Source organism: Hyperolius riggenbachi, chromosome 3, assembly GCF_040937935.1.
Source record: "Hyperolius riggenbachi isolate aHypRig1 chromosome 3, aHypRig1.pri, whole genome shotgun sequence".
NCBI lineage: Eukaryota > Metazoa > Chordata > Amphibia > Anura > Hyperoliidae > Hyperolius > Hyperolius riggenbachi.
The window spans coordinates 89,052,248-89,069,751 of record NC_090648.1 but is presented as its reverse complement, the minus strand read 5'-3'; the positions used below and the strand labels follow the sequence as shown (position 1 = coordinate 89,069,751).

General features: G+C 42.2%; 1 protein-coding gene across 2 annotated transcripts in view; it reads left to right on the top strand.

Annotated features, from left to right (window-relative positions):
- PRR36 (proline rich 36) overlaps nt 1-7,059 on the top strand; it is an 80,427-nt gene extending 73,368 nt beyond the window's left edge. For both annotated transcript variants that reach the window (XM_068274534.1, XM_068274533.1), the window contains exon 6: nt 6,526-7,059. In XM_068274534.1, the coding sequence (XP_068130635.1) occupies nt 6,526-6,845 (320 nt within the window). In that variant the 3' untranslated portion in view covers nt 6,846-7,059. The remainder of the gene's footprint in view (nt 1-6,525) is intronic.
- The last annotated feature ends 10,445 nt before the right edge of the window (nt 7,060-17,504 follow it).

The window sequence follows — 17,504 nt, the reverse complement described above, 5'->3', positions numbered from 1 at the left end:
ATCATGTGTGTATGATGATCTGCAGATCTCATAGACTATCATTGCAATTTGCAGGAATGGATTTTTGGCAGGAACAGATCTTTTGCAGATACTGATCTTTTGTGTCTGTACAGCATCTTTGTGTGCAGCATTTTGCAAAGATTTCTATCTGATGGGGAGTTCAGCTCCATAGAATAGACTGTGTAGAGTATGGCTCTCATACTACATGGAAGGGTGGTAAGATTGGTCTGTGATCTTTCATTTTCAAAAGACTATGGTCTGATGTGTGTATGTGGCCTAAGACCGTGATCTGCAAACTTGGCTCTCCAGCTGTTAAAGAGGAACTCCAGTGAAAATAATGTAACAAAAAAAGTGCTTCAATGTTACATGAGTCCCACTGACTGGAGAAGTTGGCAGCGGCTATGAAAATTTTCTATGCTGTTATTGGTTTGCATAACTGCAATTTTGACAGTAAAGCTAAATCTTGCTATGGTTAGATCAGAATCTATAAAGCATAGTCTAAAAGGAGATGGGTACTGCTCCACCCCCCTCCCTTCCCTTTATAAATTTAACATATCATAACAATTAAGGAGAAGAAGGCCATTAGAGTCTCAACTACAGCCAGCAATTCTTTCACGTCTGTGAAGGCCTGAGCCAACTTATAAAACTAAGACCCCTGGCACTAGTATTCCCAATACCAAGCAAAGGTAGCCCTGAAAAGGCTTTTGATGTCCATCCATGTCCATCCACCATCCCAGCCTGACTTTTACTACATGAAGGATCTGCAGGGGGTGAGCCAAGGTGGTCAGCTACTTGATCACATTCCTGAAGAAAAAGAAAGAATTAGAGGGGCTATGATGCTGTGCCCACTTATCCACCAGAATAGAGGTGGATTTTAGGCCCAGAAAAGACAATGGCCTCAATTCACTAAGCTTATGCTGGAGATAAGGCGGCAAGAGAAAACTTACCTCCACATGTGAGAGAGTTATCTTACCTCTTCATTCCTTAAAGAGACTCTGTAACAAATTGTTTATCTTTATTTCTTCTATGCTATAAGTTCCTATGCCTTTTCTAATGTGGTCTGGCTTACTGCAGCTTTTCCTAATTGCACAGTAGCTGTGTTATCTCTGTTATATGATCTAATGTTCTCTCTATAGTCGGCACAGTCAGGCTGAGGCAGTCAGACTGGAATGTGCAGGGCTGCTTGTGATTAGCTAGAAGCTGTACACACCCCCTGCAGGCTCTGTGTGACTAACACACTCTGCTTAGCTGAGCCTATTAGAAGCTGGTTAGTTTGTTTGTAAACACTGCCTAAAACTGGCAATTACAAGCCAGGTTTGCAGCAGAGAATGGCAGAAACAGCACAGAGGGGACCAGGAGCACATAATGAATAGAATGGTATGCTTTTTATTGTAAGAATTTCAGAGTACAGATTCTCTTTAAGTTACCTCTCCTGTAGTTAATTTACCTCCTCTGTAGTTAATTTACCTCCTCTGTAGTTAATTTCACATGCAGCTAATTAACAGCCTGTCTTTAACTCTGGAGTTATTTTAAGGATTGGAGAGTTAACTTAAAGACAGAAGAGTTAACTTTAGGCTTGCCTGAGGTAAAATGTTTCCTGAATACTACATGTCTTATCACCATGGTAACAACTCTAGAAGAGTTATTACAGACAGGAGATAAGTTTAGTGAATTGAGGCCATAATCTGATAAAGGGATGAGAACTGCTCCAAGACCAGATTCCAGACAGCAGACTGCATTTTGCTTACCTTTTTCTGGGTGTAACCTAGGAAAAGGTCACCTCAACAGATGTTGACAAATTGAAACTAAACAAGATCCACTAGAATCATCTCTTGAGAAGCTGAAAATATTAACACTGTCCACATATGGAAGGAGGTTTATACTTGGCTTCCTCAGCAAAGACACTGGCCTTGCTAGGATGTTCGTGAAAACACTGGGAGCCAGGACAAAGGACAAGGCTCTGAATTAAAAAATATTTCCCCCTAAGCAAGGCCTGGCATGACTACACCAGCTAAGCCTGTTAGAAACTGGCACACTGTATCAGATACTGCACTATTGCTTGAGAACCAGGCCTGATGGAGTATGGTTCCCTTAGACTCATTAAGATGCTACTTCTTACTACAAGCTCGGAGTCTGGTTTCACATGTACAGAATAAATAAAGAAGATATTGAACAAACTATTCATGAAAAACTCACAAAGTCCGTATTATTTCCTGAGAAAAATCAGAATCCATTCCCGCCATATAGTCACACTCCAGGTGGGCTAACGAACTGGGGATACCTACTGACGATCGTGAGAATTATGCTCTCTGCATACCAACTTACACAACATAAAATTATTATGTGTTAGTATCTTACACCAGAAACCTTAAGGTCGAAGTGAACATCGTTAGGCAATTTCTTGCTGGAGATGTGATTAGGTTGTTAAAGACTTCCAGCATATACGGTGGACTTGTCCCCAATACAAGATTTCTGGCAAAAAGTAAAAAATGTTCTACTGCCAAGATTATTGATTAGCTTCTGTTTCCATACTTGGAACATGTTTTCAGTATTGGTGTTAAGAGGGAGTCCCAATCAAGAACTTAATTACCAATACTTCATTAATTGCACAAAAGCTGATTGCCATGAACTGGAAAGAGCAAACTGCACCCAGTGTAATCTGACAATTTTGCTTATTCTGAGGCAGGGAACACACTTGACAGTTTTCGTACGTGTTTTTTGCACAGAAAAACTGAGAACTCATGGTAATCAATGGGCTAGTGCACACTTACTGTGTTGTTCGCACATAGAAAAAAAACCTGACATTCTGCATGATGACTCAACGTTTTCCTGCATGGAAACACACTTGGTGTGCATAAAAAGTATGCAGAAAAACGCGCGCGGAAAACTGAAAGTCAAGTGTGTTCCCTGCCTGAAGGACAGATCTGGGAAAAAATTAGAGGGTAAACTGGTGCTTTTTCCAAACTATCTTTTTCCCATGGTGGATGTCATATTTGTATCATATCAATACATACAAAACATTTATCAATTACACAAACTATGAAGCAAAGTATTGCCCCGGCACAAGTGCATGCTTAGGAAGCAAATTTAATTGGAAAGGTCGCTAAAATAAAGCTTAAGTTTTCAAAAGGGGAAAAAAAAAAGAAGAAAGAAACTACATTGATACCGTTAAAACACTCTGAATGTAGTTCTACCCTCTCATTTGAAAGTGGGCTGTTTATCTTCAAAATTATTCTGGATTTAGCTTGAAGGTCTCAAGCTAAAAGCTGGCCATACCCTTAGGGCTGGAACCCACAGGAGCGCTTTTGGCAGCGTTTTGGCAGCACTGCGATACGCTAGCAGTTTGCCAAAACGCTGGGCTAATGTTAATGGATGGGGCAACTTCCACAGGAGCGTTTGCGTTTCCCAGAAACGCAAACGCAGGACCTGCAGCATTTTGGGAGCGTTAGCGCTTCAATGTAAAGTATTGAAACGCTAGCAGAAACGCTCAGCAAAACCTAAACTGAGCGGTTTTGCTAGCGTTTTGCGGTTCAGCACACTAACAAAATTAAAAATAATTAACAGGACCAATCAGGATAAAAACGCAAAACGCAAAACGCTACGCACCCGCTGGGCAAAAAAAAACAATGTTGCAAAACACGACCAAAAACACGCATGAATCCGCTTGCAAACCGCTCAGACAAAACGCTAGCGGTTGCGTTTGCTGATTTCAGTGGGTTCCAGGCCTCATGGATTTTTCCTGATTTTTAATCAGATAATTTGTATGTGCTAGAAATTGATGACCCAACATGCCAGCTCGGTCCACCAGTAGAAAATAAAAATCTATGTGCAGTGTGTGGAAGGATTTGATCAGATTCATCTCTAATTAGATTATGATCTGAGAGGGATCCATCTTTGGCCACATCGAATTGTGTATGGCTATCCTTAGGTTTCCAGGTTAAAAAGCACAACAAAAAACATCTTCTGGCCATTTGATTGGATTCAAGTTTTTGGGGATTTTTTTGGACCGTTTCCTAAATCAAGAATAATGTCCTTTAAAGTGATTGGACCCACAGGGGCTCAGGGCAGGACGAGTGGAGCTCTCGTGTTTGCCAATTAGCAGGCTTAAGTTTGTAGCGCTCGCTATGCTACTCTGATAAGGTATGTTAACTCTGATAAGGCATGCTATTTGTCTTAGTGAATCAACCCCTATGCCTTTTAAAATGCCTTTTAAGCCTACAAGAAAATACTCAGAATAATTTTGACACTACTTGTTGGTACCAATTCAGTTGAGGAGTGCTGAAAAAATATTTTAAGCAGAAGATGAAAAATTACCTCCTAGGAGAAAACTCAGGAGAAAAAGTTAAATTGCATACGGGCCATAAAGTCCTCAGTCGTGGATCTGCACATAGGTTATCACACTCAGGAGGGTTTCTGAAGGTGCGCACACACACACACACACACACACACACACACACACACACACACACACACACACACACACACACACACACACACACACACACACACACACGTGCCATGCCAACAATTGTGATTGCTCATTAGGGCGGCACTATGGTGCATAAGTGCTTTTAGATACAGTGCAGCTGTACTATTCAGTGGAGGGGAAATAAGGGATGACAGGGTGGCCCATGATGGAGTGGCTTCCAGTAGGCGAGGTAAGAGCAAGGACAATGCGCTTGTCTGTTGCTTATTTCTTGGTGTAGCTTAAAGAAAACCTGTACTGAAAATAAAATTCAAAATAGGCATACACAAGTCATACTTACCTTCCATGTAGTCTACTCCTCAGTGTCTTTCTCCTGTCCTGCGTCCTATTTGTTCACTATGATCAAGGGAATTTTCCGTCCTCCATTTTGAAAATAGCCATTACCCATAACAGCTTTCTGGTCAGCACACAGTTAAACTGTAACATCGCCCACTTGAGCCATAGGGAAACATGGACATTGCCTGGTACATCCGTTTTCCTCTCAGCTATAACTGACAGCAACTGATATTTTACTGACAGCAACTGATATATTTCAGATCTGACAAAATATTGTCAGAACTGGATGGGATTATTGTCAGAAGAAAATGGTGAGCTTCTGAGAGGAACTGATGGCAAGGTAACTAATTTTTACTTAGTACAGGTGCTCTTTAAGCTGAATCCTCACCACCCAACGGAGGAAGATGGATACAGCAAGGTTCCTCTGATGAGTGTTCCACAATCCATCTTCTGGCCGGTGGGCACTTGTGACGTCACTCGACAGGCCGAACGGGAAGCCAAGCGTTCACAGTACTTTGCGCAGAGTCATCAAGGATCTTAAAGATCCAATTTGCTGTGATGGTCATAATCACTGTGCATTGTTAAACATCGTTCATGTAGACATGTGTCTGTACCCATATCGATTGTGGAAATGATCGCTCGTCATTCAAAAAAATCGTTCAAACTACCCACTTGACCATAGACGATGCTGAAAGGCTGCCTCAGACAAGTTCCTTCTAGTGTGTGTAAAAGGCTTAAGTCCTGTACACACCTGTGAATGATGTCTCTCAACAGGGTTTAGGACTTGATCACACGGGCAACATCGCTGGGCCAATGCTGTACGTAAGCAGAGTCAGCGATACAGCTGATGTTCTGTTGCTAAGCTGGGGAGTGAAGGGCTGAGGGAGTGGCGCAAACGAAAGAAAGGTATTGACCTTCGCTTGAGCAAGTTGATCGACTTGGCGCATCACTTGGTGGGCGGCGGTCAGGGGCCACTGTACACACGCCGTATTATCAGCTAAAGATGTTGTTATCGGCCCCCTCATCCAACTTTGATCTAGCGTCTGCACGGTGCTTTAAACTTTCTAGCTATGATTTTCTTAATGTGCCAGAGGGTTAAAATATGCCTCCTTCAAACTGTGGCAACTGTAAACCACCCTATCAACAGCACACTGCGAATTCTGACTTTACAAACTGGAGTTGATTGCTAGTAGAAAAGTCCAGTTACCACTTCCGCACAAATGTTCACTCAGATCAATAGTCTACAACAAATGTTTCACCTGCTTGGCAATGCAAATTGAGAGGCAAGCGATGGCAATAATGTTTACCAAAATCATTGCAATCAATATACAGTATAGCTGTACTAGAGGAACATTTTCCCCTTCCAACCAAGTTTACGTAAGTACTCTTTCAAAAAGTGTAAAGTTACCACAAGTGGTAAGGAAGACACTACACCACAACAACACTATACTAAAGAGTGGGGTTACTCCAGAACTGTATGGTTTGCACGAACCTACTTGTTTAAGCGTGGAATGCAATAGCCCAGTACTCTAGCCTCCCTCTTGTGTACTTCTCTGTGTAGGGTAACAAATGCCCAACTTATACATTCATATTCCTTACTCACGGGCATCTTCCAGCAACAAATGCTTGCATTGCAGCCCCTGTGGGAACTGCGTGGTCTAAAGTGGCATTGCATATGTTAACAATGATCAATGGCATGACAGTAATTATATCTACCGAGAAACCACTAGTCATATTTAGTTTTCCCTGCCCATTTCTTCTAGGTGAGTCCATCCCTATTCCTTCTTCTACAGACGGGTTATATACTATCTACGAAACAGAACACGGACCTCAGGAGCGCAGTCCCAGAGGGGCGGACCTGGGGCTGGTGGAGCAGATCATCGGGAGAACTTTATTCCTGGCCGCCTCAGAAGGCGGGTTAAAGGGAGGAGTCAAGGGGCAGGTTGAACTGGGAAAGTGGGCAGAACTTCTCTCCCCACTGGATGAATCACGTGCTAGCATCACATCTGTCACCAGCTTCTCTCCTGAAGGTGATGTTTCACAAGGTGACTGGACAGTAGTAGAGGTGGAAACATTTCACTAAGGAAGGCTCCACCCCTGCGGAGCTTTGTGATGAATGTTTAGGGTGAGAGCTCTGCCCATGAACAGCAGCTATGGAGGGCTTGAGCTCCACCTACGAGATGCACTATGGAATTGTGTAAAACAGCAGGACCAAGCTGTATGCATCAATGTGCAATATGTGTGTAAAATGTAAGTGTGGAGCTTTGCACTATTTCACATTTTTGAATAACACATGAAATCATGTTAGCCATAACAACTGGTTTCTCTAATTAAAGCTTGTGATTGTTAAAAACCTCAGTGTCAAGTTAAGATGCCTAAGAACACTGTAGCAACAGTGTTTATGATGACTGTACAAGTAAACCTTAGCTGAAAATAAACCTAAGAGGTAAACAATTGTATTTAACCTACTGCCCATAAATATGACTTTTTTAGAATCCCAAAGTTTTGAGTTTAAAAGCTAAAAAGTAGGTTTAAATGTTTTTTTTATTATCTGAGCTGAATGACACAGTTTTTTAGTGTTCCAGACAATACAATCTTGAACCATTGACCTTATTTTATTCATTTCCTGCACTCAGAAGCTTTTCTGCCAGGCAAGAGTTTTATGGGTATAATTAGTGGGAGTTAAGCCTCATACACACATTAGATGGTTGTCAGCCAAGGTAATTCTCTACTGAGGAACTTACCTGATTGCCTTTAACGAGGTAAAAAAAAAAGTCATCACTTGGGAGTCCTAATTTAATAATTTTTCTGGTATAGCCACAAATAATTCACCAATTAGAAAGGTGTGGTGATCACCATTGTGATATACCGAACTTTTTCTTCAGAATAATTTCTCAGAGAAAATATAGGGTGTTTACAGCAGCCCCCAATCCCCAACGGTGCGTCAGCAAGCGATTTACCTGGGTGATCGACTTGGCTGAGGGTATTGTTTTTATTTCAATATTTTTTATTGAATAAAAAAGCTGAATACATCTATAACCATAATACTTGTTATTCAAAACAATTGAACATATTCCTGAAGAATAACATGACATGTATGGGTGATCGACCTGGCTGAGGACATTGCTTTCTCCACTCACCCTGCCCGCTCCCGTTGTGCACCACTACATCGCACGCCTCCCCCCTTCAGAGCAACAGAACACGTCACCAGCCTCTGTGCAACCTAGGCCCTGAACTGTCGCACAAAAGATCAACTCCTGATCCATCCCAAGTGACATTCCTTGAACGCGTGTACGAGCCTTGGCTTTACGTTATAGTCTGACTAGAGACAAGCTGCTATTTACATACCTGAAATATTAACCCTTATAGTAAGAAAAGGAAATTTAAGAAAGAAAAATGGCCTAGTTATATACAAGAATGGCACCATACATACATGTTTATCTCAGGTCACCTGTCAGTTCAGGTGCACTTTAAATCATAAATATGCTAAATTCAACCATAAATTGCTCCTAGATTAAAGGGCAACTCTGATGCACATAAAGCACCGCGCTATGCTAATGCTGACAAGTTATAACTACCATACACCCCGACTGTGTAATAAACTTTACTGGTGTCTTGAATAAGCCTTGTTCTGGTGCACAGGTCCTCCACCTTGCCCAGAAAGGCCCCATATATCAGATAGAGAAAGGCCGCTGCCATATCTGGCAAAAGGTCAGAGCTATGCGTCGGTGAAGATGATAGCATAGATGGGTAATCAGGTAATTACAATTTTTAAGCATTAGCGAACCTCTTTGATTTTATGTACAACAGAGGTGCATTTTAATAATGCATTTACGGATTTAGATCCTCTGGTAGCTATACTAGGGCATATTCACCAAATAGCTGCAAAATTGTGATACCTAATTACATCCATTATGTAACTGACATACAGTAACGGTAAAACTGCCATGTGCTTCCTACTGCTATTTTATGAATATGCCCCATTTTTACAAACACTACACTTTTATCAGCAGAGCACCATTAACAGCAGTGTTGTGGCTGCCACCACCTTCCCCTGCCCTTCATGTCTTACCATTACTAGCATGTCTGTGATCTGTACGATCGGCACATAAGATCTAACTTGGGCACAGACTCAGAACAGAATAGATAAAGAGGAAAGTACCGCACAACTTAAGGTACATACACATGTGCAATTTACTGCACGACCAGCCACACGACTTGTTTTTTAGACGACCATTACACGTACACACGTGCTGACCAACCGAACCACCAACTAATTTAAATACTGCATGCACAACATACCTCACATTCAAACAAACAACAAGTAATTCAAACGATTTGTACACACGTGGTCAACCTGCCCGATACTTGGCCAGTGGATCCACCGGTTGGATCGGGCAAACTGGTTGTCTAGTCATTTATGGCCGTTGCACGCGCCCAACCTATCATCCAACACACAAGTTGGAACGATAGCTGGGCAGATTGTTTGCACGTGTGTACGAGCCTTTAGACTAGTTTAGAGAAATGCTGAGAAAGACTAGTGCTAACAGTTACCATACATGTATGTAAACAAGAGGCAAGTCAGTGAGTAATCAGATCCCTAATACAGATCAGAGTATCAGGACAAGGTTGATGTTGGTGAAGGAGCCTCAAAATATTCTGGGATGTCCAATCACCAGCCCCCCCCCCCCCCCCAAAAAAAAAATAGTTTATGGTTTAAGAACAGATACACACCTACTCCAGTAAAGTTCCTGCTGTTGCTTTTTCTTTTTTAACTTTACAGGTCTCTCTTCTTCGTTGTTGTTGTGCTGAGTTCATGTCCCAGCATTTCAAGCATTTCATTGTTGCCCATCCTAAAGTCCCTCACAGGAAGTGTAAATGGGTAACAGACCTGTCAATCAAAGCTGTCCACTGTACTTCATGTAGTATCTGTTATAGGAAAGGAGGAGTCATGATGTTAACCTTGAAAGATGCTGCTGGAGGATGTTCCCTGGTCTTCCAACAGACTCGAGAAGAGACCTACAGGAGACAAAAAGAAAGAGGTGGCACAGGTACCAGCAGGACCATAACTGGGGAGGTGAGTATCGGAGCTGTGAAGTCCATACATAGGGCAAATCAATCAACACAGGCTCCTTAATTCATGGTACCTCTGATTCCTCTACTTTTAATATGCTAATGTATTTTGCATGTTGAGTAATAAAACATACAGTGTTATTATTAACAAAGAAAAAATCCTCACAAAACCGCACCACACTTCAAATGTCCAAGAATAATCAATGGACATTTGAAGTGTGGTGCGGTTCTGTGAGGATTTTTCTTTGTTAATAATCATGCCGATGCCTTAAATCCTTTTCTGCACACACTGTCCTGATTACTGATAACCTTTATAAGCTTGTTTGATTTATGTGTTACTGGTGCTGCCCTCTTCCTTGTGGTTATAATAAAACATACAGGGCATTTTATCACTGTTAAAGTGCCCCTCAAATCGGGGGAAACAAATTGAATGAAGTCCATGGTGGGCTCAATTACCTCCTCCTGAGTTAGATGCTGCTCGTTGTCCTTGGGGTCCCTCCCGTGCATACATACGATTCAGCCACCGGGAGACATGGGCGCAGGATACAGCCGATACATGCCTCACCCTGCTCCAGCAAAAGTCCAGGTGGCGCTTATTACTATACCCCCTCCAGGCCGTCATGGCAGCCGAATTACAGTGTTTTATAGCAATTTGTGCTCAGTCTTTTGATGGCGCCTAAATTACTCACTGAGCGCCGCTATAGCCGTAAGTCTTATAAAGACCTATGGTGGTGCCACTGTGCCCAAATCTCCTGCGCTGTTTTTACAGCCCTCGCCTCTCGTTCCCTGGTACTGGCTCCTTCGCTATGTGCCACTTGGATGAACTTTCTTAACCACTTAACTTATTGCCCACTGCGTCACGCCAATGGGCATGGCGGCGATGGCTGCCCCAGAACTGCCTAACGGCGTAAAGTCCTGGGGCTGGCTTTTGCAGGAAATCACGCGTTCTAATCTCTGCTTGGTAGGTGGAGCTCCACTCCACCTTCAGTCTCCCAGCAGCAATCGCCGCTCGTAGACTGTTGGATGGCGAAACCGCCATCTATTCGCATAGTAAAGCGCTGCGATCTACAGCAGAGCTGTACTGGGGACAGCTATGGGACACAGGAGAGCGATCGGCTCTCATAGGCTGAAGTCTATGACAGCTGATCGCCGTGATTGGCTGGCTGGGGGAGGAAGTTAGGTAATAAATAAATAAGAAAATTTAATTAAAAAAAACAACAAAAAACAACAACACTGGGAGGAGGTTAAAGGGGGGGGAGGGGGGGTCAGACCCCACCAACAGGCTAACAGGAAGATCTGTTGGTGGAGAAAAGAGGGGGGGGGGGGGATCGCTTGTGTGCAGAGTTGTGCGGCCCTGCAGCTAGGCCTTAAAGCTGCAGTGGTCAATTAACCAAAAAATAGCCTGGCCTTTAGGGGGATTTAACACTACGGTCCTCAAGAGGTTAATGACCACAGGCTTATATCCCCCTAGTAAACAGGCTGTTTTTTTACAATTCAGGGCTCTGCAGCTTTAAAAGCTCGCTGCAGAGCCATAACACTGAGCACACAAATGGTTCTCCCCGCGTTTCTTCCCACCAACAGAGATTTCTGTTGGTGGGCTCTGATCGCTTCTGCAATCATTAGTTTTTGTTTTTTTATTATATAAAGAGAACCTTTTTGTTCCCAGACAACGATTAGATGTTTTCCCCTCTTCTCATAGGCATCGCCCTATGAAATTGACAGCTAATTGTCCCCTGTACCGTGCTGTGCTAGATCGCAGCACTGTATAAATGTAAAAGCAGTTTGTTTTTTTACATTTAACAACCAGCAAGCCACCATCGCGGCTTGGCAGGCTGATCACGGAGCACCGCTCTGTCACTGAGTGGGGATGCATGCGCATCGGCATGCACGTTCCCCTGTAAAACCCCGCCCCAGGACTTGACGCCTTTTGGCGTTAGGCAGTCCTGAAGTGACACCTTCCCAATGCCTATCGGCGTTAGGTGGTCGGGAAGGGGTTTTTAAATGTGGGGGGATAAGAGGATCTGGCACAGAGAAGGGAAAGGACTATGAAAAGAACTAGCAGCATCTGGACACTCAGGAGAAGGTAATCTAGCCCACCACTGGCTTGCAGTATTCCCCCCCCCCCCCCCCCCTCCCGATTCTGACACAAGCTGTTGCACTGCCCTATTAACCATCCAAGTCAGTCACTGCCAACATGAAGAAGGATACTGGTAAGATTTGGGTCTAAAACCTATAGCATAAGCCCTTGCCTAGTAGGGTTGCTCAGATTTGGTCAGAGTCACTTTGGAGTCAATTCATTAAACGTCTTATAAAATGTCTTATTTTTCACCTAATTAATAAAAAAAAATAACCTTTTAGCATTTTTACAAGCAAACTAGTCACTCAAAGTAAGTTGTTCCTGATTAACTTCATTTCAATATTACTTTTCTTTGTTCTTACTTTTCTTGGGAACTTAAAAATGTAACCTTCGATAAAGGTGGAAACCGGTGAAAAAGCTTTCTGCATCATCCCCATTATGCGACAGTTTGTAGATAATCTAGTAGTTTGTAATTGTAGTTAATCTCAAGAGAGTCTTTAATGGAAAAGGAATTAAAAGGAATGTATGATTTGAATTATTTCACCACTTGATTAATACTAAAGGCTGGTACACACCATGCACTCTTCACTTTGGAGACGACTTCTGATCAAGAAAATAATCTGATCTGGTAAAAATATATACTGTATATACTGCCTGATTGCCAGTGACCGATCCCTTGTTCAAAATCGGAAGCAAACCGGACATGCTGAAAATATTGTTCAATATACAGGCCTTCATTCCGTGGGTACGTCTGTTTTATTCATTATTGATTTACATCCAATCAGAAAAAAATATTGGAATTTGAAAACAAATATGAACGAAAATAAAATTGCCTACGTGTGTATTATTATTATCATTGATTTATAAAGAGCCAACATATTCCGTGGCGCTGCACAAAGTAAGAGACGAACATGCGGTACACCAATATACAAAATACATAATTGGGGACGAAACAAAATACAGAATACAAGATACAGAATTGGTAATGACAGTGATAAAAGTAACATGATGAATAAAATGTATAATGATTTCCAGGACACAAAAGGGGGAGAGAGCCCTGCCCTTGCCAGCTTACAAGCTAAAGGAAAGGGGGACAATAGGTGGGGTAGTATACAACATATAGAGGCAGTGACCCATATGCAATATATGCAATTCATTTTTTTCTCCTGAGTTTTCACCCAGGTCTTACTTTTAAATATTGTCATAAAATGATTTTTAAACCACCAGGATGCAAGAAAATACTCAACACAATTTTGATAGTACTTTTTCACCAAATTTGGGGTACTTTTTCAATTGTAAAATGCAGAAAAGTTGTTTTAAAGAGAAGATGAAAATTATCTCCCAAAAGAAAACTCACTAGAAATAGTGAATTGCATATGTGCCAGTGTGTTTTAGGAGTGCAATTTGGCCTTCGCACATAGAGAAGTGGCCTAAGACAGCGCATATGCTTGTCGAAACTAATGAGTTTTTAGTGACCGTTTTTAGTGACCGTGTGTACACTAGCTCTCTTTCATATTCAATTGATGTCAGAAAATGAATATCAATATGATCACTTGAATATGATCTGAAGTGAAAAGTACATGGTGTGTACCAGCATCAAAAACACATTGTAAAAAAACTATATACAGTATTTTAATATGGTATGGAAGTCATAAAACATCACAATACTTGTTTAGAGCTCCACCTGCTGGTTACAATAGAAAATTGACTACTTGCAAATACAAGAAACAATTTTCGCAAGTATTTAGGTGAGACGTGAGATATAAGGAAATATAACTACAAACTGCTGGTTTGAGTGAATATTTCAATCGCTCCTTTATGAAAAGCCCAACACTTTGGCTGAAAAAGACCAAAAGGCCTCCTTACTAAAATGCTATGCAAAACAGAAGTTTGCCTTCTTAAAACAGAAGGTATTTGCCCATTCGAGACTACTAGGAGTTCTGGTCCACCATGAGCTTGCTGGGCAAGCTGTAACGCTGGGTGTTTCAGGTCCTACCCCATAGAGCCACACTAGTCCATGCCATGCACTGATGAAGACAACCAGTCTGAAACAGGCTGTATGCAGGTTGGGTTATTGTGGCTCTGTACATTTAACAAGCTGACACATTGCATTCAGCGGTTCTGGAGGTGTGTTCAGAGATGGTTTGCATATTCAGCAGTGATGCATTATGGGACAGCACATATACTCCTTTCAACCTGAATAATTGCAAATACCTTCTGTTTTAAGAAGACAAGATTCTGTTCTGCAAAACATTTTAGTGAGAGGGCTTTTTGGTCTCTTTCAGCCCCTTACACACTCCTAGGCATTCTGGTTCACCATGAGCTTGCTGGGTAGTCTAACCCACAGCCACACACTTACGTAACTATCATCCATCAGGGAGAAAGTTTAGGCTTCAGTAAAGAGAACTCTTTTTGGGTTTGTTCACATTGCATTCTGCTTGCGTTAGCGTTGGGCTTTTTTGTCGCATTTTTTTTTTTCAATTCCCATCGCTTTTGGGGGTCATTAAGTTTTTGTGAAAAGCGCTTTTCCCGAGCGTTTTTTTTTAATTCACTCACTGATGCAAGTCAGGAAGTGAACTCTGACCCTGAAAAGAATAAGTACAATGGATTTATTCTTGAAAATGGAAAACAAAAGTTTGCTTTCTTAAAACAGAAAGAATTAGCAATAATTCAGGTTGGAGTGAACTTGAGATGTCTCCCAGGGCATCACTGCTGAATATATGCAAATTAACCATTGTTACCCTTAGCAGCTAAACACACCCCCAGAACCGCTGGAATGCAATGATGTGTCAGCTTATTAATTTGTACAGAGCCACAATAATCCAACATGCATACAGACTATTTCGGATTGTTTGATCCTCATCAGTGCATGGCATGGATTAATTTGGCTCTATGCAGTAGGGCTTGTAACACCGAGAGGTACAGACTAACCAGGAAGCTCATGGTGACCCAGAACTCATTGGAGTGTGTGAGGGGCTACAATGGTTCTAAAAGCCCCCTTACTAATATACTAAGGAAAACAAAAGTTTGCTTGCTTAAAACAGAAAGAATTTGCAATAATTTGCAAGGTTGGAGTGAGCTTGAGATGTCTCCCAGTGCATTACTGCTGAATATATGCAAATTAACCATTGTACCCTTAGAAGCTAAACACACCTCCAGAACCGCTGGAATGCAAAGTTCTTAAAAATGCAAACGCAATCGCTGCACAAAGCGATTTTGTGAGCCTTTGTGTTTTTTCTATACCTTCCATTGAGGCAAAAATCGACCCAAAAATGTTCCAGGCACCGCTTTGCTGAACGTACAGCGCACAAACCCCGCTGATATGAACCTTCTTCATAGAGATTCATTGCACCAGCGTTTTGTGGGCGATTTTAAAAATCGTCTGCGCTTGAAAAAAACTTTGCAAACGCCCCAAGTGTGAATGCGCCCTTGGTGTGTGCTGAAACTAATAAAACAATTTTTTTTAAATATATCATATTAAATGTAATGTAGCATGAAATCACTTGCAGCATAACAGTCTGGATGATCAGGGAGGTGGGTGCTAAGGTAGCTGAACAGGGCCAAGAACAGCCATTTTGCATCTCACAGCAGGACCAATAAATATACGATTTGGATTCTGACAGTGCGCTAAACTTATAGCTGCTACCTTTCTTTTGCTATCTTAGCGGTCAGTGCATCGGCGTGGTGCTGAAAGGGTTACATTTTTTTTAAGCACCAGCATCTTTCTGGCAAAAACAACCTGGGCTGAGATATTGGTGCCAGGAAACTATATACCCAGCCTGCATGATTTAAAGAGGAACTCCAGTGAAAATAATGTAATGAAAAAATAGTGCTTAATTTTTACAATAATCATTTATAAATTATTTAGTCAGTGATGATGCACCACTGCATTTAATTGGCGCGAAACGGCTGTCGACCTCCCTGCCTGCCTGTACCTCTCTTGATTTTTACTGGATATGTAAAGTATGCCTTTTACTTGATACAATTAAAAGTGAAGTTTTATAAGGGATGTGCAAGGCCCTTTCTTCTGCTCATTGGAATTTCTGCTGCTGCATTGGCATTTGCACTCCCCCAGTGAGACAACAAGGCTGTCCTGTGCATGTCGCTATATCTACCTCTATTTTATAAATGATTTAGTCAGTGTTTGCCCATTGTAAAATCTTTCCTCTCCCTGATTTACATTCTGACATTTATCACATGGTGACATCTTTACTGCTGGCAGGGGATGTCTGTGGAAAGAGATGTTGCATTTTTGGCAGTTGGAAATAGCTGTTTTTTCCCCACAATGCAACAAGGCTCACGGACAGGAAACTGTCAGGACCATGGTCCCGCTGGCGGAGGGGTTTCAACACAATATCGGCCACACAGACCCCCCTTGATGAACTAATGGAGAAAAAGGTAAAGATTTCTCATGGGAAAGGGGGTATAAGCTACTGATTGGGATGAACTTGCTTGGCTGTTGGAAACTCTAACACAAAATAGAATGCAGTAAAATGGCATTCTGGGAGACTGGGCATTATTTGTCACTGGCTTTAGAACTCTCAGTAAACATTCCGCGGAGATCACCTGCCAAAACTAAAGATGTTGCCATCTGTGATAAATTTCAGGGAGAGGAAAGATTTTACAATGGGCAAAAACTGACTAAATCATTTATAAATGTGTATTGTAAGGGGGGAAAAAGCAATACATTGGGCTCGATTCACAAAGCGGTGATAACCCAGTTATCACGCCTAAAAGACTTTAGGCGTGATAACCTTTGCACCACTGAGTTATCACCGATTTTTGCTCTAACTCGCGCGAAGTTTCCGCGCGTACGCGAGTTGCTTCTTATCATGCCTAAAGTGAGTTTAGGCGTGATAAGGGGCTTTTCACTGGCGTGCAAACACTTTGCACCGCTTTGTGAATCAAGCCCATTATGTTATTTTGTCTATGGCTCCTCTATAAAGGCAATGGTAACAGATGCCATATATGTAGCATTACAAGCCCATTTTAAATACGCCTCATAGCAGCTTGGGAAAGATGCCAGCATAGTGGAAAGCGTAAACAATCGGGCACATTTCACAGGCTGGCCACGCAAGCACGCCCGGGCAGCGGCTGCTGATCAAAAGGCCAGACAGCCTCCCGCTGAGATGGCATCATGTCTGTTATCCACCAGCTGAGCTCTGCGCTACTTACCACCCGCCCTCCTCTCCTCCAGAGACAGCAGCCAGGACACCAGAATACACCACCAGCAGCCCATCTCAATGCAATGTGTGTACACAGCCTCATTACAGGCACAAAGGGAAGAGGGAATGCTAAATACAGAAAGCTGAACCCCGATCCCTGGATTATAAACCAAGGTTTACCTCTAACATCACGAATAGCCACATATCTTATAAACCTCTCAGGGATGAGGATACTGAGGACATTTCAAGGCACACATTTCTTTCGGTTTGGACAAGTGCTTCTGAATATTTGTCAGGTTGAAAGGGAAGCAGGTTATTTGGGCACTATTTGTAGCCATATTTTGCATTGCGGGTGTCCCTGGTGCCCCATATTTATCGGGTGCCCTTAGCGGTTTATTTAATGGGCACCTATGGCAGTGCCCAAAAG